This window comes from Sceloporus occidentalis, unplaced genomic scaffold (genome assembly GCF_023333645.1).
Source record: "Sceloporus occidentalis isolate IW3139 unplaced genomic scaffold, rSceOcc1.0.p SCAF_131, whole genome shotgun sequence".
NCBI lineage: Eukaryota > Metazoa > Chordata > Lepidosauria > Squamata > Phrynosomatidae > Sceloporus > Sceloporus occidentalis.
In genome coordinates this window covers 2,811,459-2,836,497 of record NW_028317111.1, presented here as the reverse complement: position 1 = coordinate 2,836,497, position 25,039 = coordinate 2,811,459, and the positions used below count along the sequence as shown (strand labels likewise).

The 25,039-nt window shown below is 41.6% G+C and overlaps 2 protein-coding genes across 2 annotated transcripts; both read left to right on the top strand.

The window, feature by feature from the left end:
* Positions 1–6,533: 6,533 nt before the first annotated feature.
* On the top strand, positions 6,534–9,165 carry LOC149281541 (endonuclease 8-like 2). The gene is made up of 4 exons (XM_089499244.1): positions 6,534–6,671; positions 6,944–7,248; positions 8,442–8,638; positions 8,867–9,165. Exons 1-4 carry the CDS (start codon positions 6,534–6,536, stop codon positions 9,163–9,165), a joined length of 939 nt encoding a protein of 312 aa, XP_089355370.1.
* Positions 9,166–16,276: 7,111 nt separating this feature from the next.
* On the top strand, positions 16,277–23,851 carry LOC149281540 (squalene synthase-like). The gene is made up of 8 exons (XM_089499243.1): positions 16,277–16,375; positions 19,236–19,333; positions 20,561–20,744; positions 21,076–21,204; positions 21,340–21,531; positions 22,084–22,260; positions 22,819–22,971; positions 23,660–23,851. The coding sequence occupies exons 1-8, from the start codon at positions 16,277–16,279 to the stop codon at positions 23,849–23,851; spliced, it is 1,224 nt and encodes a 407-aa protein (XP_089355369.1).
* Positions 23,852–25,039: the final 1,188 nt, after the last annotated feature.

Genomic DNA, 25,039 nt, shown 5'->3' with positions numbered 1-25,039 from the left:
TTATCCATTTACTTCAGGGAAGGAATTAAGATCCGACAGAATAAAGTTTCCACAGTGTATAGAAGAAATACCGAAATTGTTAAATATCTATGTTTTGTTACCTTCTGTTTTCTAGTAATATGTTTGAATTTAATTTTTGATGTACCTTAAAAGCCAGTGATCCATTGCAGCCCAACCTCTAGATTTAAGGAGAGGGTGCATCATACCCCAGTCGACAAAAACAAGTATTTTGTATATTCCTATGTTGTTATGTTCTCCTTGATTTCAAATTGTAAAATTAAAAAAAAACAAAAAACTTTGTACAGCTAAAATAACACAGAGGTTTTACCAGTACTTGAGAAATCTACAACCTAACTGTGATGGAGTTTATAAAAAAAGACTTATTATTTTATTATTAAACATTTTAATAAACATTTCTGCGTTGGAAATAGGATGTTCCTCCCATTGGGTATGGAGTTTCAAAATATCCAAAAATTGGGTACAGTGACGGTCTCTATGATAGATAAGTTCCAAAATGGCGCATAGATGAAGCCTCTCCAATTTTTCAACCCTTGCTGGAACTCTAGTGGGACGCTTCGGAGGAAAGAGTCAACTATACGTCATGCGAGGAAACTTTTCAATACATCCAAGTTGTTTTAGGTGATTCTTTGGGATTTAACCCATTCAAAGTGAAAAAAAAAAACCAAGGTGCACAGAATCCAATGTTTTTTTATTTTGTTGGGGGGTACCAACAGGCACATGCCATCATGTAATGCTTCAGAGCTTTGGTACATAGATTGGAAAATGGGATGGCACTAGTTCAGATTTTTCTAGCTGAGACTTTATGCTCAGAACTGCCAATAATTTAAAAAAAAAAAATATTTTTGGTTGGCTAAATATTCCATTATATTGTTAAAAAATGATGGTGTGTTTGAGTTGATAAATTGCCCCAGAGACTACATTCATATTAATACTCACTCAATAAGAAGGCGAGATAAGTTAACAAAGCCCATTCTATAGTGAGTTGTGACCAGTAGCCATGTAAACTGTCTTGGGTAACTGAACTGGAAACAAATTAATAATTTTCCTATCTTTATTGCAATGGCAATAATCTCTAATGTTGATTGACATACAAATGTCTTTAATAAAGATGACTTGCCAGAACGTTGTGATTGAGTTCCTGATGAAGTCAATATTACAGTTTTTAAAACTATTTTAAAAGTGGGAAACTCCCTTTGTTCACACTGTCTGTGGTAAGTAAGTATGGCTCAGTCTTAATCTCCCAGTCGCCTCACTCTGACTAATAAAAGTCCATGGAGAAATGGCCTTTAATAGCATTGCCATAAAGCATCAGCTCAGTGTGGTGTTTCAGCAGGGAAAGTCACCCACTATTTCTGTATATAAAGGAAGACTATTGGAACAAAATTAGATAAAACTGGTATCCCTCTAGGCTTAAAAGAGCAAGGAAGTCCACGTCTGGACCAACTTGGAGTAAACCCCAAGAGATCCCCAAAGGGTGAAATGCCAAACAAAAACGAGTATGAGATGCTCACCAAGAAGAGACATCTGGCTCATAGCTTGTCCTATGCCCCACTTGGAAGCATCCAACTTAAAATCGATACACTAAAACAAGAAGATCATAGCCTAAAACTAGAGGGTCAGGGGTTTAGATGTAATGTGAGGAAATTTTACTTTACTGAGAGGGTAGCAGATAAATGGAACAGCCTCCCTTCCAAAGTGATAGCGGCTAATCCAGTGAGGGGAACATACATGGAAAATGCATATGGATTCAAAATCTAAGACGAGATCAAGTACTGATTAAGACCTGAGTCTTACATGAGGAAAAATGGGTAGAGGAGGTGGGCTAAATGTTTCTTATCTGCCAAATCAAATTCTATGCTTCTAGGTTTGACTATCAAAGGTTAGCCGAGTGCTGTTAATCTTCAGAAGAAGTTGCGTGAAGTTCAGTATAGAGCCCTGCGCGGGACTGCTTTTTTAATCCCGCTCCTGCAGATTTTTTGCCCAATCCCACCCGCTCCCGCAATGTGGGTGTTCCACTCCCGCCCGCTCCTGCCACAGTTGTGGCCAATCCCACCCGTTCCCGCCACATTTGTGGCCAATCAAGCCCACCTCCTTACCTGAACTGCAGATTTCCGGCGCAGCCCTGCAAGGCTGCCCTCGAGTTGCTCCCTCACAGCGTCTCTTCTCTTGCTCCGCCCAGGAACAAGGTGGAGTCATGGGAAGTGACATCACATCACGTGACTCCGTTATGTTCCTGGGCCGAGCAAGAGAGGAGACACTGCAAGGGAGCAGCGAGAAGGCAGCCTTGCGGGAATTACCGGGACCCGCAGGTACAGTGTCTGACCGATTAATGAAAATTATTGTTGAATGCTGTATGAATATGAATGGGGGGATGCTAATGGAAGGGTATTAAGATGCTGGGAAAATAAAGGATGGGTTATACAGTTGATGACAAGTTATGTTAGAGAGCATGAAGATGGCAATAATGGTAGATTATGGTGGGGAGGAATATGATGATGGGGTATGACTATAGTGGTTGGGGGATAATTATTTTTGTTGGGTGTTGCAATGAACTAAAATCTTGGTGGTATGATGATGGTCAGGGGCAGCTCTACACTAACACATGCATACAGCCATTCTAACACCATAAACATACATACTGTACATATACACATACTCACTAACACTTTACACATATATCCATATACACACCCTTACAACATAGACAAACACACTAACAGCCACTCCAACAGCCACTCTAGCACCATACACTTTCATATACATACACACACCGCTTTAACATAAAACACGTAGGCAAACATATACACACAGCCCCTCCAACATCATACACTTATACATATAAACATACATGCATACATACTTTAAGTGTATGATGTTAAAAGTGTGTGCGTGCATGTATGCATGTATGTTTATATGTGTAAACACAACTAAAACTTACGTACACACAGAGCTTTTCTAACAATATACACTTACACATATATATACATACACACATTCACTCTCTTTGATAATCCATGCAGCTCACACACGTCCCCCTCCCTCAGCCTCAGCCTCATTTTTAGCTCTAATTTTTTTTTAGGAAAGCTACACATTTATTTGCAATGTTTATTAACTACTGTGAAAGTCATTTATTTAAATACATTTGAAAACGGTTAATTTCACACGTTTTTATTATACAAACTATACTGGTGCTTGCTTAGTTGGTCCCACTATGTGTTTTTATGTTTTTCACATATAGTTTAACCCCTTAACGACCAATGACATGCCAGGCAGGTCACGGAAAAGCAGTCTCTTAATTACCAATGACGTGCCTGGCACGACATGGTATTAAACAAGCTAAGAAAGCTATCTATGATCACTTTCTTTGCTTAAACAGCGTTGCTGTAATGCCTCGATGACGAGGCATTCAGCACCACCGAGATTGGTATCTGGCCCCTTCCTGGGGGGGACAATGTCCGCCATACACTGTTTTAAAAGAGTTTCAGCGATCGCCTCCTAAGCTGCGATGGTGTTGCTGAAATGCCTCGATAGTGAGGCATGTCAGCGACACCGAACACCCACCCCAGGACGCACTATGACCGCTCTAGGGAGTGTTTGCAAGCACCACCGGGAGAGATTTTGCCTCTCGCAAGATGGTGGCGTCCTTTAAAAAAATAAACAGGTTTCTCTGGCTCCCCTTGCAGTTTGAATAAAGGTACTGCATTCAACCATGCAAGTCAATAGAGCCCAGCTTTCTGATCACAATGTAATTACAACAATATTTAAAAAAAAAAATGAAATTAAATTATAAAAATGTGGTAACATTTAAAAATAATTATGCAGTGATGTCATCATAAAGGGACCATCCAGTTCTAACAAAATGTTAAAAAAGTCCAAAAATAATTAAAAAATAAAAAAGTGCTCATACCTTTACCTCCCTTACAACCCGATAAACCAATGCATAGTTGGTATCACTGTACTTGGGAGGTGTTGCTGAATACATATTGGGGTCTTGTTTGAAAGTGACATATAACAGGAGCTGTAAATTTACACCTGAAGTACAATTTGTGTGATAAAAAACACAAACTAAATTACTACCATAAAGTTTGACAAAGCGTGGTAGTAGAATTAGTACATAAAATAGGTTAAAATAGCAGCATTTGAAATACCTTGGGGTATCTAGTTTTAAAAAATGCATGGTTTGATGGGGTAAATTGAATTGGCCGGCTTCAAAGATATCCTAAATAGCACATGGGGCAGAATGACCAGATTTGGAAAAAATGTTTTGAAATAGCAAAAAGCTACTGGTACTTATTGCCCCATAATGTGCAGAAAAAAACCCATAAAAACATTAGGTATTTCTAAACTCAGGACAAATAATAGAATCTATTTAGAAGGTTTTTTCATTAGCTTTTGAAGATGAGTAAAAGATTTTTCAAATAAAAGTGAGAAAAGGTGCTTTTTTTCAATTGTTCATCATATTTTATTATGGTTTTTTTATAGAACTTTAAATAATATGATCAAAATGGTAGCTGAAGAAAGCCCTTCTTGTCCTGGAAAAAACGATATATAAGTTGTGTAGGTACACTAAATTGGAGAGGAGAAAATTACAACTAAACACGGGCACCTCAAAAGTGTTAAAACAGCCATGGCCACGAAGGGTACAAAAAATCAAAAACAGTCTTTTTCCTTAAGGGGTTAAAATACAGGGTTTGTCCCTGTCCTAAACAAAAAAAATTGTGGCCAAAAACTGACGTGCAGTGTGCCCAAAAATGGCACCATGAAATATGGGCTAGTATTTTATAATTTCCAGGGCTGGTTTTAATTTCCAGTCCATCCCCAAGATGTGCTCCCCTTCATGTCACAAATTTGTTCTTACACAGACATGTCATTAGCAAGCTTTGTCTCAAAAAACAATAAAGGGTCCTAAATAGGGTGACCACATTGCCCAGGACAGTCCCACAATGGGATTTTATGTCCCGGGCAGCCTTTTTTTTTTTTTTGCGCAATAACATGAAAAAATGTTTATACGTAATACAAGCAAATTTCTGCATTTTCATTGTAATATCTAATTGTCTGTTGCAAACAAGGCAAATGTTGCTATTTTATAAAGTGTTGGGATATCGGATCAAAAGCTTGGTTGGATACTTTTGCAACACCTTTATACATAACCCGCATAATAATATTCTAGTTTGTAAGCTTGCGAGCAGGAGCCTCTCTACCTAATGTATCGGTATACATGTACCCTGAATATATGTTGTTTAAGAAGCACCACGTAAATTGTTGACACTCTATACATAAAATATAATAATGATAACTGAAAACTGACAACTGACTATTTAAAGTGCAGTTATGTCTTTTGGCCACAAGGGGCGTCTGGAACAATGATTTCTCTCCAGTCCTGCAAAAACATACCTTGGTTTATTCAGTAGGTAGGTAATGTCTGTTCTAACACAGGAGTGACTGTCCTGTTGTGCATTTTGAGAGGATGCAGTATGGGCCTCACGATTAACTGTTTTTGCATTATGATTTTTTAAAAAAATACAATTACATTTCCAACATCTTTCCTTCCTACCTACCTATGACTAATGGGGCTGTCTCCCCCTACATCTACAGTGGTAGAGTCCAGTTTGGTCACTCATTCTCACCATTGTGCAAATATAAAAATATTTTTAGTTGTGAAATTCATTCACATTCTGAATATATATCTTTGCCCAATCTATATTGTTATTTCACTCTATAGGGTAAGTAAGTCTGTGTGCAGTCTGATTGGATAAGTGGGAGGTCAGTATAGAGGTGTGTCAGTCACCCACCCCCATAGTGATTTACCCCACTATAGGTAACACCAGCATTGCAGGTAATAAGTGTTTGCTGTTAGAAATACATGTGCACTGTTTAACGTCACTTAAATTAGGTAAATTATTTGACTATGGAATAAAAATGTTATGTTTGCTTATAAATATTTTTTTGTGTGTCCATATGGAGAGGAGGGTAGTTATTTACGTCTGTAACAGATAGCAGGAGTGGGGATGCATTTACTAGGGAGACCCAGAAAACACATTATGTGATAAGGAGGGATTAAATAAGGCATCTTGGAGTTTTAAAGGGACTCTCCAGCCGCCATGTACATTTGAATGGATATGATAGCCATGTGTGCTCTTTAAATTATAATTTTATCCTCCTTGCAAGTGCTTGGAGGGATTCTGTAAAATCTCTCATATGCATTTACCTCTTTCCCTCTTTGGCCATATAGGTTATTTATTACCTATGTTATTCATACCGGGAACGTGAAATTTAAGTTATGGTTTTCTCCCTGCTATAACAGGGTAACATTCAATAAAAGAAATACTCTAAAATCCGTATGAGCCTATCTCATACCTTCCAAGTGTCCCAGTTTTTGTGGCACGTTCAGGCACTGTCCTGCTTAGCTGCTCCATTGTCTCAATTGTGTAGGCAGTGAAGATCACAGGCTGGTTAAAGGGATCTTCTGATGAGGTCTGTGTTTGATGTGTCCATGTTCCTCCTTTCCAGGGATGCCAGAAGGCCCAACGGTTCGTAAATTCAGTTCCTTGGTCCGTGCGTTTGTCGGCCGGTCCGTGCTGAAGGTTGGAGGAAGCACAAAGCAGATAAACCCTAAAGATTTGATGGGACAGAATTTCATAACATGCCAGGTAACCTCGCAAGCCATGGCTTTCATAGGGACCATTTGGTTGCCACAGTTAGTGTATCCTCACCATTAAATCAATGTGATGGAATATTAGAGGTTTAATATTTGCAAGAGTCTCAGAGTTTTGGAACTACTGAAAAAAAAGGGAAGTCGGAATCGTTGCACTTTTTTTTTTTTACATATCTTGCTTATATTTCTGTTTCCTCCATCTTTTTCTTCTGCGGGTATGGAAGAGAAGTGGCTTCAACTATAATGTGCTTGAATTATTGTCTCCAGGTTCACGGGAAGAATTTATACCTGTTATTTGGATTTGAAAAGCCAAAAGCAGAAAATAAACTCTTAGAAGAGGAGGGTGGGACACAAAGTTATCCTTCAGGAAACCATGAGGAAGCCCATGAGGAAACCCAAGAGACCTCATCAGCACCATCAAAGTCTCCACGGGATCCAGAAGTCACAGAAGACGATCGCGTATCCAGATGGCTTCGCTTTCACTTTGGGTTGTATGGAAGTGTCCGAGCCAATGAGTTCTCCAGAGCGAAGCAAGGGAATAAGAGGGGAGACTGGAGAGACCCAACGCCAAGGTTAGAGGACCAATTTGAATTTGGCCACGTTTAGTTATTTGTATCATAAGTGTCTCCCTTTTTTCGTATGTGACCAAATCAAACGTGTACAGCTTGTGTAGAATGTTTGGTGGCAGAAAGCAGTGTACCCTTTTGGTTCGTAGCAGTGAGAACGCGAGGGGGCAGGGAATCAGATTTATTTCGTAGGTCCTATAATCAAGCTCTGAGAGACATGGGGGTCTGGGGGGGGGTGCAAGAAATTCGCCGTATCACAAGGAAGCCAGAATAACTAATTTAGGGCCGCATGCTGTTGTTTATAGAATGGGATATACAGTATATTCTATGTTTCAAATATCATTAAGACTTCTACAAACCATTATCTTCTTTTTCTTAATCATCGGAAAAGTAATATAGTGTCTTTTGTTGGTATCGGGATTAGAATGAATTGATTGCATATACATAAAGATTTTGTAAACATCGTAATCCCTACATATATACGGGGTAACAGAATAGTGGTAGGCGGCAGAATTTCCTCTTGATGTTTCCACGGCACCTTAGACTGTCCACTCAAAAGACCTGAGTGCTAGCACTGGATTATCGAGTGGACACAATATGGAAAAGCACAGAGCGTTCCCTCTCGGAGGTCAGTGGTGGAGAATGTCGGATCTTGTAGTCCATATAAAGTAGATTTTGGACCATGTGGATGATGTGGTCTGTGTAATATCAGACCTAGGCATATTTAAATCAATGCTTAATCTATAGCATTAAGAAAATCAGGGAGGTTAACGCCCCTACTAATGAGGACGCTGCATTTTATTCACTAAGAGGTGGTATAATTCATATATATGACTGTTCGCTGCAAGAAGGCCCACGTTGGCCCTGCGTAATGCATGGTTAAAGTGGATTTGTTCTTCTTATCTACAATGTATTACGTTATGGAGAAAGCCCAGAGCGCTATTTTTTTTTTTACAAGGTCATGCAATAAATTATTCATACCTGGTATGGACTGTAGGGCAAAGTTTGCGTCCAAAGGGGAAAAAATCCAGCAAAATAAATTAAGGGACAAACCGGGTGTTTCTCTGGCTACATGTCTTAATAACTTGTACTTGGACATTTATTTGGTGCACACATTGTTTTTTTTTTTAATCTGCTTTTTTAAAAAAAAAAAACAAAAAAAAAAACCCATTTAATTAATTAAAAATATTTTACTTCAGATTAATTCTCCACTTTGACTCTGGCGGATTTTTGGTGTTTTACAATTGCCGAATGGCTTGGTGTTCATCCCCATTCTCGGAGCCCTCCTGCGACATCCTGAATCCGGACTTCGACCACGAGAAAGCTCTGCGGGCTCTGTCTATGCCGAGGCCGGTCTGCATTACCCTGATGGATCAGAGGCATTTCTCTGGAGTGGGTCTGTATGAAATATGTTTTAAATAGATAAAGGTTGTGTGTTAGTTCCTTTATATCTTTTATTGGTCTAAATATCTTTTATTTATGTTGCCTCTAAGCCGGGAATGGGGTGGAAAAAAAAATTTTGGTCTTTTGCCTAATGTTTATATTATTAAGGCTTTTAGGTCACAGAGGGACCCGATGTATTATGTAAATACACTTTTCATACCTCTTGCATCTTTCTTTACAGGGAACATAATTAAGAATGAAATCCTTTTTTTGGCTCAAATCCACCCCCTTTCATTTGGGTCACTCCTGCCACTAGAGAGGCTCCGATCTCTTTTGGATCATGCCATCAACTTCACCTCTGATTGGCTGAGAAGCAAGATGCAGGGAAAGGGACTCCACTACCATGTCTACCAGAAGGAGCATTGTGCTAAGGGCCACAATTTGCTCAAAGAGGCCATTGGGCCACCATGTGGGCTGAAACGTCTCACCTGGTACTGTCCAGAATGCCAGCCACCTCTGAAAAGTGAAGATGCTGTGTAAACGGTGAACTTGCATCTGATGTCTTCTGTTAATCCACATGGAACTGGAGCCTATAACCTTTATTTAAATTGTATTTACTTTGCTAGAGATTGCAATGGTATTCATGTAACGTTTAAACAATTTAAAATGGGCTCTATTTAAATGATTTAAGAACACACAGATTGACTATCAATGATGGTCGTCTTACCATAGAAATATCCACCACTACTAATGGTCCTTCTGCCATAGGAAAATCCTTTAATGATGTTCCTCACAGCCCATGAAGATCCACAGGAATATCTACCATTAATAAAGGCTCAATCTCTGCCCTGTGTCAGTGAGCCAAGCATGAGAATTTTCTGCCACCTGTTTTGTCCCCTTTTGGTTGTTTCGGAAGGTTTCATAGGGTTAGGTCTACAGGCTGTAGCTGAGACCTACCATAACCCACACGATACATGACACCACTAATGAACTACTCTTACTACATGAAAATTCACCAGAAATGATGGTCCTCCCACTATGTCAATATTTACCACTAGGCATGGTTCTTTTCCATAGGACGATTCATGATGACCGCCAACCCTCCACAGAAGGGTCAACCAGTAATGATAGTCCTCCTGATCCAGTAAGACCCACCAATTAATGATGGTCCTCCCACCACAAAAAGAGCCACCACTAATAATGGTAATTCCGCCATTATTGATGGACCCAAGCACATCAATAATGGCCGAATTACCATTCAAAATGGTATTAAAAAAATACTTGTTACCTAAACAGATAAATCCGGTATATGACTGGAAAATATATTTTTATTTAAAAAAAATTCCAAGAGAATGTTAATATTTAAGTTACTTTAGTTATTGTTTTTGAACTGAATCTGTTCTTAATATTCTTGGTTTCTTTTCTTCTGATGTCTTGTAAGACTGCGCGTTACGATTGTGTTCCGCATTTCAGCATTTGCACTTCAAGCTCTGGGCTTTTTTTCTTCTTTCTATGATGTCTTGGCAAACTGTACAAAAGTAAGTTAACACGCAGTTCATTCTATGCTGTGAATTATGACATCATCTACCATTATTTTGTAGAGAAATACTATGCTGAATATTTTCTTGCCTTTACATAATTTATGACTTGTGTATCCTGGAGCGATACTTGTTCCTTCATTAAAACACCAGTAAATAAGTCATTGTTAATGTTTTTTTGAGTAATAATTGCTATGCGGTGTGTAAGTGTCTGCTTTCTGGAACAGTGCACGTGCACGTTTTTATGTATAGCTTCCCACTGTCTTGAATTATCAGCACAGTCCTGACAAACTGATTTTAGTTTCTGAACCAAACGTCCCAGCGGGTACAAGACCAATGGATTGGAGTGGATATAGTACGGGTCAGGAGCCGGTTCCCCCATGTTCGAAAAGGCGAGTGTTGTGTTGGAAGATCCAATCCCATGGTAGATCTAATTCCTGGGAAGGGTGAGTAATTACCTCCACTACTGAACTGATCAATTCCAAACCATATATGCACCCTGGAATGAAACTAACATCATGTTATAATATATGTTGTTCTAGAGGGAGCATTCTATTTTCGCTGAATTCACGTTCAATAGTTAAATACAAAGAAAACATATTCGATAAACTCTTTTTATGCACATCCAATCTGCCCTTTCTATTATTCCTTATTTACATACATCGCTCCCTACATAAATTAATGTGCGAGCACTTGAGCACAGCGGGGTACATCATATTCTGAGTTCGTGCCGTTAGGTTTCCCGGTTTCCAAATGGAAGATCCTCTCTTCTTACAGAACAAATTATATCTGTCGCCTCCTCGCTGTGGCTTTTTTAATTTTTTTTGTATCCTTTGATAAGAAAAATATTGCAAATTACTTTTGCTTCGATAGGCGCATGCTTAGTTAAAGGGGAAGTCACCTTATTAATTCTTACACTCCTTGATGTACAAAGTACATACTGTGCTTGGCATTTGAAACTTAATTACATTTTATAATGTATTCGGTTGCACAATTATTGTAGGATTGTGTGGGAAACTCCTTGGCGTTATGGGATTATCTGAAATTATTATTCTGACAATTCATTTGCAAGCGTTACATGTTGGCGTGCCACAGGTATACATTTAATGGCCACTTTATTAGGTACACCTTGCTAGTACCGGGCATGCCTGGGAACTTTTGGGCTCCGGCCAGGAAAATGGGCGGGGAGCGGGGTCAAGACCCCCACGACCCGGAGGATTGGGGTCTTGAACCGGAGAAGCTGTGCTTCACCCAGCAATCTCCGGGTCAAAACTGGAGAGTTCCCAGGTATGGTACCTGGTTGGACCCCCTTTTGCCTTCAGAACTGCCTTTATTCTTCGTGGCATACTTTCTACAAGGTGCACTTCATTGGTTGATGGCAGACGAGCCCCCTGCTGGCGACCAATAGAGTCGCTCGTACAGATTTTTGAAATCCTGTTGCCGAAACTCGGCCGGGGGAGACCACTGGTGAATAGATCGCTAGAGAGCTGTTTATACTGACCTTATATGCATTTGTACAATGTAATTAGATCACGTCTTAGACGTCTCTTTTAAACTGAAAACAAGTTCAGTTTTTCTAGTCTTTCTTCATAACGAAAATTCTCCATTACTTTTGTTAACTTTGTAACTGCCTCTGCACTTTCACCAGCTCTATCACATCCTTCTTAAAAATTGGTACCCAAAATTGTACTGCATATTCAAGGTGCTTTATAAAGAGGTTTAAATAAATCAAAACCTTTCATGGGGAAAAAGGAAAGACCACGGGAGTGAAGGGAAATGTCATGGTGACACTTGCAGTGACGTCCTCTCCCCCCACCACGGCGCTGTCATTTCGTGGACAGAGGAATAAGATAAGGATTGAAGATAGAATAGACGGTAGTGGTTGTCAGAGAAGGGAGGAAAACATCTAGAGAGCGTGAAAGAGAGAGTGAACGAGAATGAGCCCCCCCAGGCCGCCCTAAATATTAATAAAACGGCAGGCCGAGTGGCAAAAGCCAGCATTAAACGTGATCACGGGGGTCCTAATGAATACGTGTGTGATTGCATGGATGTGTAAGTGGTGGGAAAGCATTGTCAGCCCAGATAAAATCCTGCCCTGCAGTATGGGGGATCGGGGATGTATAGACTAATGGAAGGAACAAACTAGTCAGATATTCATTTTAGGGCTGCAACTAACGATTATTTTCATAATCGATTAGTTGGCCGATTATTTTTTCGATTAATCGGATAAAAAAAATGAATGTAAATTTTTCATTTATTTAAAATAATGTAATAAACAAATTACCGTATTTGCTCGATTATAAGACGAGGTTTTTTCCAGAAAAAAACTTCTGAAAAACCGACCTCGTCTTATAATCGAGGTCGTCTTGTAATCAGGCCTCAGATCATCCCCCACGATACCTCACAATTCCATCGGCAGCCGCCGCCGCCGTATCAGCTGCAGCCACCGCCGCCGCTTCTGTATTCGCGGCAGCTGCCGCCGCCGCCGCCGCTTCTGTATTCACGGCAGCCGTCGCCGCTTCTGTATTCGCGGCAGCCGTCGCCGTTTCTGTATTCGCGGGAGCCGCCGACTCCGTATCCGCGGCAGCCGCCGCCTCCGCCTCCGTAATCCGCGGCAGCAGCCGCCGCCTCCGTAATCCGCGGCTTCAGCATCCTCCGATGCGGCCGAATCGGAAGCTGTGACCATAACAGATGCGCGGGTCACGTGGGTCGCGCTGTTCTCACCTGACCCAGCTTTGTTTTTTACGTTTTGTGCCTATGATTCTATGCAAATCAGTCCTACCTGACAGTCTGTGCTCCTGTTCACAATTTGTGAAGAGGAGCATAGACTGTCAGGTAGGAATGATTTGCATAGCTGGTTCAATTAGGGGCACAACCTAGTGAACTACATTTCCCATGATTCCCAGACCCCTTTAAGCGTGACTGAGGAGCATGGGACATGTTGATGGGACATGTTGATGGGACAAGTTGATGGGACATGTTGATGGGACATATAGATCTGCTATTCCCACTGACAGGTGAGAAAGAAAAAAGAAAAAAACACAAAAACAGTGGTTTTGATTTTTTTCCCATTAGGGTCGTCTTATATTCAGGCCTTTTCTTTTTTTCCCCAATAAGATCCAAAATTTGAGGGGTCGTCTTATAATCGGGGTCGTCTTATAATCGAGCAAATACGGTATATTAAATACAAACAGCATAATAAAAAAACTTTGATAAAATGCATTTCTTGCCTTTATTTCGCAACCAGCCCCCCCCAATTTATGCACGTTTGAGCCCAGGCTTGCCACGTTGCCTCCCAGACATGCCACGCTGCCTCCCACATATGCCACTCCACGCTGCCCCCCACATATGCCACTCCACGCTGCCCCCCACATATACCATTCCACTCTGTCTCCCACATATGCCACTCCACGCTGCCTCCCACATATGCCACTCCACTCTGCCTCCCACATATGCCACTCCACTCTGCCTCCCACATATGCCACTCCACTCTGCCTCCCAAATATACCACTCCACGCTGCCTCCCACATATGCCACTCCACGCTGCCTCCCACATATGCCACTCCACGCTGCCTCCCACATATGCCACTCCACGCTGCCTCCCACATATGCCACTCCACGCTGCCTCCCACATATGCCACTCCACGCTGCCTCCCACATATGCCACTCCACGCTGCCTCCCACATATGCCACTGTGCCTGATACACCTTATACCCCAATACACCACTCCATCCTCCCTAGACATGCCACACTGCCTCCCAGACATGCCACACTGCCCTCCCCACATATGCCACTCCACTCTACCCCCAGATATGCCACTGTGGCCCCAGATCTGCCTTATACACCCTGATACACCACTCTGTCCTCCCCAGACATGCCACACTGCCCTCCCCACATATGCCTTATATACCCTATATGCCTTATACCCCCAGATATGTCACTCCGTCCTCCCCAGATATGCCTTATACCCCCCAGATATCTCATAGTCCCCTCATAGAGTCACAGACCATACTTTTATAAATTACTTTATAAAAGTACTGGGTTAATCTTCACTGCCCCCAGGATTTAGATTCCCCTTAGTTTGCCCCCCTTTATCTCTAACTGCACCTTAAGTTAACTTTAATAAATTAATAAAAATAACCCTCAGTCCTCATCATTAAATTAACCCTAAACACCCCATTAACCATAACTGCCCCTAAATTAACCCTAAAGACCCCATGAACCACAGCATCCCCTAAATTAACCCTAAAGACCCCATGAACCACAACAGCCCCTAAATTAACCCTAAACATACCATTAACCAAAACTGCCTCAAATTAACCCCAAACACCCCATTAACCACAGCTGCTCCTAAATTAACCCTAAACACACCATTAACCATAGCTGCCCCTAAATTAACCCTAAACACCCTATTAACCATAGCTGCCCCTAAATTAACCCTAAACACCCTATTAACCATAACTGTCCCTAAATTAACCCTAAACACCCCATTAACCATAACTGCCCCTAAATTAACCCCCACCTCCCCTAACTTTCAGTAGCCCAAATATTAATGTTATACTTACAGTTAGATGAGTGTCACAGCCATGTGGTTCTGGCCTTCTGGGAGAAGGAAGGGGGCGGGGCCAGTTGTCACAGTGATTACAGGGAGGGACTGGTAAGTAGGAGCTGCTGCTGTGTGTCAGACTAAACGGATTATATAATGAGGGGTATTTTTCAGAGCGTTTGCTCTGAAAAAACCCTCATTTAATAATCGATAAAAATCGATTCAACTAATCGATAATGAAATTCATTGGCAACGATTTTCATTATCGATTATTATCGATTTTATCGATTAGTTGTTGCAGCCCCAATTCATTTACCGTACTGCAGGGCAGTGTTTTATCTATGCAACTGGGGCCATTACACAAAAGGGGCAAAAACACTAAAAGGGGGGTCAACGACAAAGCAGTGTGGAAAATACTTTTTTTATTATAATTGTTGTATAATTGTCAGAGCCTGTGCTGGTGTGTGTGTCAGGGTGTCAGTGTGACAGGGCCTGTCCTGGTGTGTGTCAGGGTGTCGGTGTGACAGGGCCTGTCCTGGTGTGTGTGTCAGGGTGTCAGTGTGACAGGGCCTGTCCTGGTAAAGGTTTTGTGTTATTTAATCTATTTCAATCTGCATATTTTATTAAAAAGGATTAGTCGTGTTAAATTGTGGCTTCAGGCGTTCCGTGTATGATGACTTTTTTTTTTTTGTGTGTACTGATGTACTCCCAATCCCATCACATTACATCAATATGTGTTAGAAAATCAGGAAAAGATGTGCATGGACGGTGGGCTGATTCGGTGGCGCAATGGGCCACTTGACTAGACTTGCCCTCCAGGCCGTAGGCTGCCAGCCCTCCCCTGCTCGCAAAGTTAGAGCCCATTTTGTAAGAGAGTGAAAAACTTCCTATCACTCTGGAATATCTCCCAGTGAGTCCACGGTACCTACTTGAGGACCTGCACGAGGTCCAAAATCATTTCAGATTTTTCGTTTAGTTTATTTTTACTAATTCATCATTTTGTTTTCTGCCCTTTCGGGGGCTTTTTTAATTTGGAAACAAAATTCGGGGCCACATTTCCAAATTGCTTTGTATCTGCTCCCCACCTGCTCGCTTACCTTCTCCAGCTGTTTTCTTCTCTCCACTGATTTCTTGGCAGATGCAGAGACTATGCTGGCAGGGAGCTGGGAGGAGGAGGGGGGGTGTCTGGTCAAATTACCAAAAAAGTGTAATAAAACTTGATTTATAGTGAAAGTAGAAAACATAAAATAATTAGAATAAGGAAGTTATATAAATGAGGATAAACATCTATCTGACTAAATACATTTTTCTTTTTCGTTTTGTCAGAGGAAGGTGAAGATTAGAAAAGAGAAATAGGAAGAAATGTCAAACACGTATTTATAGAGAAAGAGGTTCTTGAGAAAAAAAAAAAGGGAAATCCATGGGGCTCTGTGATTGGAGACGTGGGCAGTACTGTGGAGTAGTGGGCAGTGCTGGTGGGGATGCTATAGCAAGTAAAGCTGCTGGGATTACGGGGAGTACCAGCTGCATCTCAGAGGAGCCAAGAACGAGCACATCTTGAGCTCATATGGACTTCTTCAGGTCTCTCGGGCACCCGGAGGAGATTTACAACCTTTTCCGGTTCAAGCTGGGCGGCTGCCGGGCGGTGATGTCCAAGCTGGACCAGGTGAGTCTGCCAGGGGGGTTGCCAGCGTACTGTCCTAGAGGTTGGCAGGTGGTTATAGGTATTCAGCGTCCTGCATCGTTTTCTGGATGGTCGTGCAGAGGGGGATCTCTAATGTATCTAATCTGTAGCATAAGATAGGATGTTAAAGCCCTTTACTGGATGACTGAGACCCTGGGATAGCTGCCCTAGAGGTGCCGCAGTGAGTTGACATTACTGGCTCATATACGTGTCCTAGAGGTGCCACAGCTAGGTTCCTCTACTGGCTAATACAACTACCCTAGAGGCAAGTACCGGGCAATACATAGAAACATAGAAAGTGATGGCAGATAAGAACCATTCAGTCTATCTAGTCTGCCCAACCTCTGAATACTTTCCCTGGTCTTATCTTATATCAAGCTTAGCCTTATGCCTATCCCATGCTTGCTTAAACTCCTTCACTGTATTAATTCACTACTCTTCAATAAAGTGATATTACCGTATTTGCTCGATAATAAGACAAAGTTTGTTTTAGAGCAAATGCTCTCGTATTATATCCTTCGTATTATATTCGAGGTCGTCTTCTAATCAGACCTCAAATAGAGGTCTGACTACAAGACTAATATCCAGATCCCCCGCAGCGCTGCAGGGGACCCGGATCCTACTCTCTGGCAGCCTCTGCTGCTGCCGGCACTTCCTTTGGGGCTTCTATGGTGGAGCACGGGAAGGTCATGTGATGCCGGCGCGCCGTCATAGAAGCACCGACGGAAGTATTGGCCAGCAGCAGCAGAGGTCTGCATCGCACAGACCTCCACCGGCTGCCCCACTAGACACCAGGGAGTCTGAACCACGGGTCACAAGTAAAGGGATGCACTGGTAAGTCGGGGGGGGGTTAAGAAGTGGCATATCGGGGAGGCAGAGTGGCATATAGGGGGTATAAGGCATATCGAGGGGGTGGCAAAAAGAGGGTTAAAATGTATGTCAGGGAGGCAGACTGGCATATATGGGTGTATAAGGCGTATCTGGGAGGCAGAGTGGCAAATAGGGGGTTTAAAGGCATATCTGGGGGCTGAGTTGCTTATTAGGGAGGCTGAGTGGCATTTAGGGGTTATAAGGCATTTCTGGGGGGCAGAGTGGCATATAAGACATATTGGGGGGGCAGAAGTGCATAACTGGGGTAAATAAAAGGAAATAAAAACAAAAAATAATTTTTTTCAATCACAGTTTTTATTAAATATGAAAAAATAGTTTACATGTGAGTTAATATTTACTTTTTTTCCTATGGGGTCGTCTTATCATCAGAGTCGTCTTATATTGATAGGGGTCTCCTCTGGCATCAATCAATAAAGGGCAGCTGCTCTTCATTGGTTGATGCCAGAGGAGCCCAGTGCCGGCGACCAATAGAGTCGCTCGTACAAACCTTTAACTCCTGATGCTGGAACTTGGCCTGGGAGTTAAAGGTCCGTAAGAGCGACTCTATTGGTCGCGGCAGGGGCCTCCTCTGGCGTCAATCAAGGGCAGCTGCGTCAGGAGTTAAAGGTCCGTGTTGGTGCTCTGACAGCAGATAATACCCATTTCGGTCAATCTAGTCTGCCTTATTTTCCTGATGTCAAGACCTCAACCGATCCCTGATGTTGTCTTTGATTCGGTAGCCATTTGCCTATCCCATGCATGTTTTAATTCCCTTACTGTGTTAACGGTTACCACATCTGCTGAATGGCTTTTCCATTTATCTGCCGCAATGTCAGCAAAGTAAAACAACCTTGCATTCCATCTACGCTTCTGTCCCCCTAGTTTTAGATTATGACCTTTTGTTCTAACATTTCTCCAACTTCCCTCCTTTATTTTATTTAAACCATAAGTATTTAAATGTTGTTCTCCCTCCCCCTATTTTTTATTTTCTCCACTTGCAAACCAGTACTGTTTAATACACATGTCATAGAGGTGCACACAGTGAGGCAGCATTACTGGTTAATATCTGTAGTAGCATTGCACACATTAAGGGGGCAGTCCTGGCTAATACACCAGCCCTAGCAGCGTCAGTACCAGTCTATACACTTGTCAATCAGATGAGGAAACAGCAGTGGCAAGCACACCTGTCCTAGAGGCATCTATCTGAAGTTATTACATTGACCAATACACCTGTCCTAGAAGTGTCCCCCTGGTTAAATGTCTCACTGAGGTTATAGCACCAGCCATCACACACACTAAGCTAACCACACCTGTCCTAGGGTCATCATACAGCTCTGTCTGGTATACCTCTGTTAGGGGAGCTACACTGAGCAGCCAGCACTGACCAATGCGGCCGAATGTTCCCCAAATATACCCATAATATAGGCGATGTATTCTTAACACATATACAGAAGCTGTTCCCTGTTAGAAGTCACTGCGTGCATGTTTTGCAATTTAAAGAGACAAAATTGCTTAGACGGAGATTAATTCACCAGAAGAATGGGTCAGTGGCCCAGGTTTATAGCTACCAGAAGCCAATGTTATCCATTACTTGGGAGGAATGGAGTGGGTGTGCTTCCTATATGTTTTGAGGACCCCCTTCCCCTGTCATGATTTCTTCTGCCACTGCAGTGCCTATGGTCGCTCGCTGTGTGGTTAGTTTGTTCTTGTTCGTGATCGCTGAAGCCCCCCAGCCCTGGGGAAAGTTCACTCCACGTTTGGCGGATGGCCAGCATAAACTGTAAGACTGCGGTCTCTCTGTTCTGAGGACTCTGGGTCACTGGGCCCAGCTCAGAAGCCCAGCGGCCAGCGGTCACTGCTCACCGTTAGGCTCCAAGAACGGGGGCTGAAGGAAGGCCGCACCGTACACAAATGCTTCGCCCCCCAGCACTTGGCAGCATGTAGATCTTATGCTGTCTCTCTCCCCCGACAGGACTCCATGAGCGACAGCCTGCAGAAATGCTACAGATACCTGAAGGAAACCAGTCGCAGCTTCGCGGCCGTCATCCAGGCTTTGGATGGGGAATTGAGGTGAGAAAAGTCGGTTAAGACTTGCAAGCAAAATACTGAAAGATGTAGCCCAAGTACAGATCACGAGTTACCACGGAAAATTATTTTTGTGTTCGCGTTCTATCAGCTGTCGTTAATATATATTATAATTACTTGTAATATTTACTAAATCATTAGCATCTCAATGTCACAAGGAAATCACATCATAGACCTTTTGTACCGGCTTCTCCGTTACCTGTGTACACAGCCACTTTTAATAACTAAATCAAAAATTTGTTTTCCTTGAACGTGGATGGATGGAAGTTGTCGTATTTCTATATTTTTATCCTGAGCCAAAGCAAAGTGTTTATGTTCTAATTATGAGATTAGGCAGCCTCGTCTTACTATTAGTAAATCACAAGTTTAGTGTTTACTCCATGAATATGATCATTAACACTTGTATGCTCTTTTTGTTATTTAATTGGTCAGACGGCGTAATTAAGACCGAGCTATTCTCTTGTTTACCATTGGCAGTATGATAAGTAGTCAGGGTGTTTGTTTAGTAGATTGGACTAAGATAAGAAGGCAAGGGCACATACAAATACCCACTATATGGCTGTTAAAAACATATTTTGTTAATGCTTGTTGTCGAATCAGCAATGGCCACCATTTTTAAGTGATATCTGTGTTTGCATGGCAGATATGATTAATGTACTTTATGTTGATGTAGAAACATTGACCAATACCCCCTGAAAAACACTAGTCAACCCCATGACCTACATCTACGTATGTTGGATGAATTGTTGAAAGGGACCGACGCTTTTTTGAGGGGGTGTTTGTCTAGCCTCCTATGGGGGGAAAAGTGTCCTGACCTCTGGCAAGCAGAGGTTTATTCTTCCTATATATCGGGTTCTTAGTCAGATGCCTAGTTCTGTGGTGGCCAGAACCAGCTTCCTCCAGTGGGTCACCATGTTGTTGTTTCAGACTTTAGTTGGCGGAATGGAAGCCAAAACAGCACTTGATGTGTTTTAACCAGAATGTTCACTTTTTGTTGTCATTCAACAACTTGGATCAGTACCTCGTGCTTGGGACTGCATAGATAAACCTCCTGTTTTGGTCAAAAAGTAGATTGTTTTACAGTATTAGGCTTTCTGTAATCTTGTCTTATTGATGAGATATTAGCTTTTTTATTGAAGTCTTCTGCTTGATACGATCTTTCATCATGCATTTAGGGTCCAGCCGCAGACTTATTTATCTTCCTGTTGGCAGGGATGCAGTTTGTATATTTTACCTGGTCCTGCGGGCTCTGGACACCGTGGAAGACGATATGACCCTTCATCGTGAGAGAAAGATCCCAATGCTGCGTAACTTCCATACCTACCTGTACGACCCACGGTGGAAATTTACTGAGAGCAAAGAGAAGTACCGTCAGGTTCTCGAAGACTTCCCAACGGTATTTACCACTTTTTCTTTTGCAAGAGACTGGATGTCTTCATGGTCCAGTCCAGGATTCTAATGAAGCCTGCATCAGGTAGAGGTGATGGACATTTAAACTCCAGATTTAGGGAGCGTGCTGAGGAAGAAGAAGTTCCCATGTCCTCCCAGGTCAAGTTGAGGCCATAAAAGTTGATACCTGAGCCAAGTGTGGCTTTACTTGCTTGGAACGGTGTGTGTTGCCTGTGCGAGGTTTTCAAGAGCCTGGTTTAGCTGGGTCCGGTAGGGAAGTATAAATTAGTGAATTTTAGTTGGGCTCATTTCAGTTCTCTTTTTGCTTTTCTCATCAGATCTCGCTTGAGTTCAGAAATCTAGCTGTTGTCTACCAAGATGTTATTGCGGACATAGGCATCAAGATAGGAGAGGGGATGGCAGAGTTCCTGGACAAGAAAGTAGATTCTTTGTTGGAGTGGGACAGCGTAAGAGCTACACACAGTACATTTCAGATGATCTTCCAAGATGTTTTAATTATTATTTGTTTTGAGGAAGCATCCATTATTTGGGTACACCTAGCGATTGCGTTTTTTTGTAACTTTGTTGTGTTTTATTTTCAGTACTGCTATTACGCTTTTGGTCTGTTTGCAACTGGCTTGTCTCGTCTGTTTTCGGCATCAGAGTTGGAAGATGCAGAAATTGGCCTAGACACACAGCTTTCGAAATCCGTGGGTCAGTTTCTGGAAAAAACCAACATCATCCGTGACTACCTGGAAGATCAATTGGAAGGTCGGGAGTTCTGGCCAAGAGAGGTCAGCACAGATCCCAAGCTCACTGTTTAGTTCTAGTGTCGGTGATACCTCCACCGAGTTAGCCCACCCATATTAAGAATTTTTACAAAAGATCATGGCATTTGTTAGATCAGGTTTGATCAACTGTTTTTTTCGTTAGATCTACTCTAAAATAGGCAATATTAACAATCTTTTTCAGGGGGGGCTAACCCGTAGCCAGCCCCCCTCAACAAAAATTCCAACAAAATGTTACTGATTATGATAGCTCTGCGTTAGATCAGGTTTGATCAGACAAAATTTTTGTTAGATCTAGTCTAATTACTGAGATATTGCATATTTAATGAGGGGGGGCCCCCTCAACTGAAATTTGGAAATTTTTTGATGGATTTTGGTAGATATTCGTTAGATCCGGTTAGAGCAACTGTTTTTTTCGTTAGATCTACCACGCAGGAGGCGGTATTCACAATCCATTTGATTCATGTTGTGGGTTCATATTTTTCTCCGTGTATGATTTTTCTTACAAACGGTAAAACTGTAAGCCACAATTTAACCCCCCCTTGGTATGTGCACCAGGTGTGGAGTAAGTATGCAAAGAAGCACTCGGATTTTGCAAAGCCGGAGAACATCGTCCCGGCTGTGCAGTGTTTGAACGAGTTGATTACCAACGCCTTGAACCATGTGCCGGATGTCCTCAGATACCTGTCACGGCTTAAAAACAAACGCATCTTCAACTTCTGTGCCATCATCCATGTGGGTACCTAGCTGTATGTCTTATAGTTATAATATTACGCATGGACACCAATAAGAAATGAGAAAAAACACAAAATATATGCATTTTTACACAGATGTATAACACACAAGCCAAGTACAAAATGTACATTATACATACCAAAATGGAAATGCAGACCACCTGACCACCCATGTGCGATTCCCCCAATGTTATACAAAGTAAAAATGTATATAAGTGTATACTTTGTGTTTTTTCTAATTTCCTTATAGGTGTGCATGCTTCATATTACTTATTTAGCATAGCACCCCATTTCATGATTTTTGCCATTTCGGTTATTTATGGAGTGCAGTTCTACTATTTATATCGCTGTTTGGCTAATATTTAACCATTGAAAGGCAAATGTCAATGTTATACCTTGTGACATAAATTCATGAAAAAATACACAAATTCATGAAAAAATACACAATAACTTCTGTAAACACCACAAAATTAATACGTTTATTTATTGTTCAGAACGTTACCCTTCCTCTTTAATAAGCCTCTTATGATTTTTTTTTTCTATTATTGCTATCTTTAAGGTAATGGCTATAGCCACTTTGGCTGCGTGTTACAACAACCAGCGAGTGTTTAAAGGCGTTGTGAAAATCCGCAAGGGACAGACTGTCACTCTAATGATGGACGCCACCAACATGGAAGCCGTGAGGGCCTTCATGCTCCAGTATATTGAAGAGGTACAGATATAGCTATTGTTATTCTCAGCCTACATACTCCTTTCTTCCCAGATATAAGGAGCAGGTCCAGCAAATACCCACTGGACCACTGGCCAACAGGGCCAGCTGTGAAGTCCGGCCAGCAGCTAGATACACTATGCAAGCATATTACACTATGGGGGCATAAAAGCGTAGCTTGGGGCAACGTATATCCGACCATCGGCCTTAAAGTGCCAGGGCCACCTCATCATCACCCTTCCATAAAAGTGAGGATTGTAGGAAATCACGGATATCAACAGGAACTGAAAACCCGAATTCAATTCTGCAATGAAACCCCCCTGCGAATTCAAATTTTTTTTTAATTTCCCATGATCTTTCAGTGCGAGTCGCACTGGAATTCTACCATTTGCCCCAAACAGGAATTTGTAACCCACTTTCTGGACTCTCCCTGCGTTGTTTTGACAGACTGCGCATGAGCCTTTATCCCAGGGAATTATTTACAACTTTACAAGATCCTTTGTTAAGCTATTATTGCAAATATCTTAGGGCAAGTGAGCAGTTTAACATGTGACGTGTATGTAGGTATCTTCACTAAGCTTAAACCTAAAAGAAATGTTTTTAACTTGCCTTACATTATATATATATATATATATATATATATATATTTATATACACACATTTATATATATTATATTTATTTCATTTACAGATCTACCAGAAAATCCCTCCGACAGACCCCACGTCAGACAAGACACAGCACATAATTTCCTCCATACGCAGTCTCTGCTTACCCAACGCTTCGGTGGTGTCACGTAATCATTTGTCCCCCATTTACCTGTCCTGTGCCGTACTTCTGGCTGCCTTCAGTTATCAGTACCTGGGCACGGTGTCAGTTACATGACATGTATCTTAACTATTAATTATTACCCTTAAGCTTAAGATTAATTATTAGTTATCTCCTTGACGCTGAAGAAGACAGGAATCCCATTATTTTAGGGGCCTTCCTAGTTTAGGAATATAAAGGCAATACACATGGAACAGCATTTTAGATTTATAAGATATACTTACATTTTGGTTTTAAACAATAGCATTAGGAAACGACATAGAGACAGGCTAATTTTAGAGAAATCATCAGACTTCAACATTGCGTGTTAAAGAAGAGAGTAACTATCAAACCCAGGCAGCTGGCGTTGTCTAAAGCGGGTTTAAATGTTTATGCTTTTTGTGAACTAAAGAAATAAAGCAGAACTCCTATACGCTATTTCTATATGTTCACAATCCTCCCATTCCGGGGGGCACACACGTATTTATTATGTATGTGTTATGTTACTTTTTATACAGGATCTTCTGTATTTGAATTTTGTGTTCATTCTGGAGACAACTTGTCTGCAAACAGTTGTGGTTGTGAATGGCCCGTGGCAACACACCTTGTTAAAGATGTTATCCAATAAACGTTATTGTTTCGAACAGTACATGAGACTAGTGAATGATTTTCAGCTACACCTAAACAGATGTGTTTCTTTTTCATTGGACTCTACCAGAGTTGCCATCCAGTGTCAGGTACAGTACGGGCCTATGAATAACACGAGTGTGACTGATGATCGGTAAGAAATAATTATTATTATTTATTGTTTTATACAGTGCCCTCATATTCAGCAGCATTGTCCAATGGGTAACAATTAATATATAATAGACTTGTTTCAATTCTGGCTCATTTGTTTCAGACAATGAATTCCGTTTACTGCACTTTCAGTTTGGCTTTTTTTTTTAATTCGGAAATTATATTTGTTGCCCCAAAAAACACCTCTCTCTCTGTGTCTCTCAGTCCTGTCTGTGCCCACTGAACCCCCCCCCACCTGCTCACTTACCTTCTCCAGCTGTTTTTTGGTCTCCTCTGATCTTGCTCTGCAGATGCAGAGACCATGCTCATAGGGAGAGGAGAAGGGAAGGCAGTATGTGAGACATTCCCCTGTGCTGTTCTCGCTGCCAAATTTATTCATTTTATGCTTTGCAAAGGTATTAATATTTGATGGTACTGTATTACTGAAAAGCAACAGTATTTTTTAAAAAAAATACACACTGTGCATGC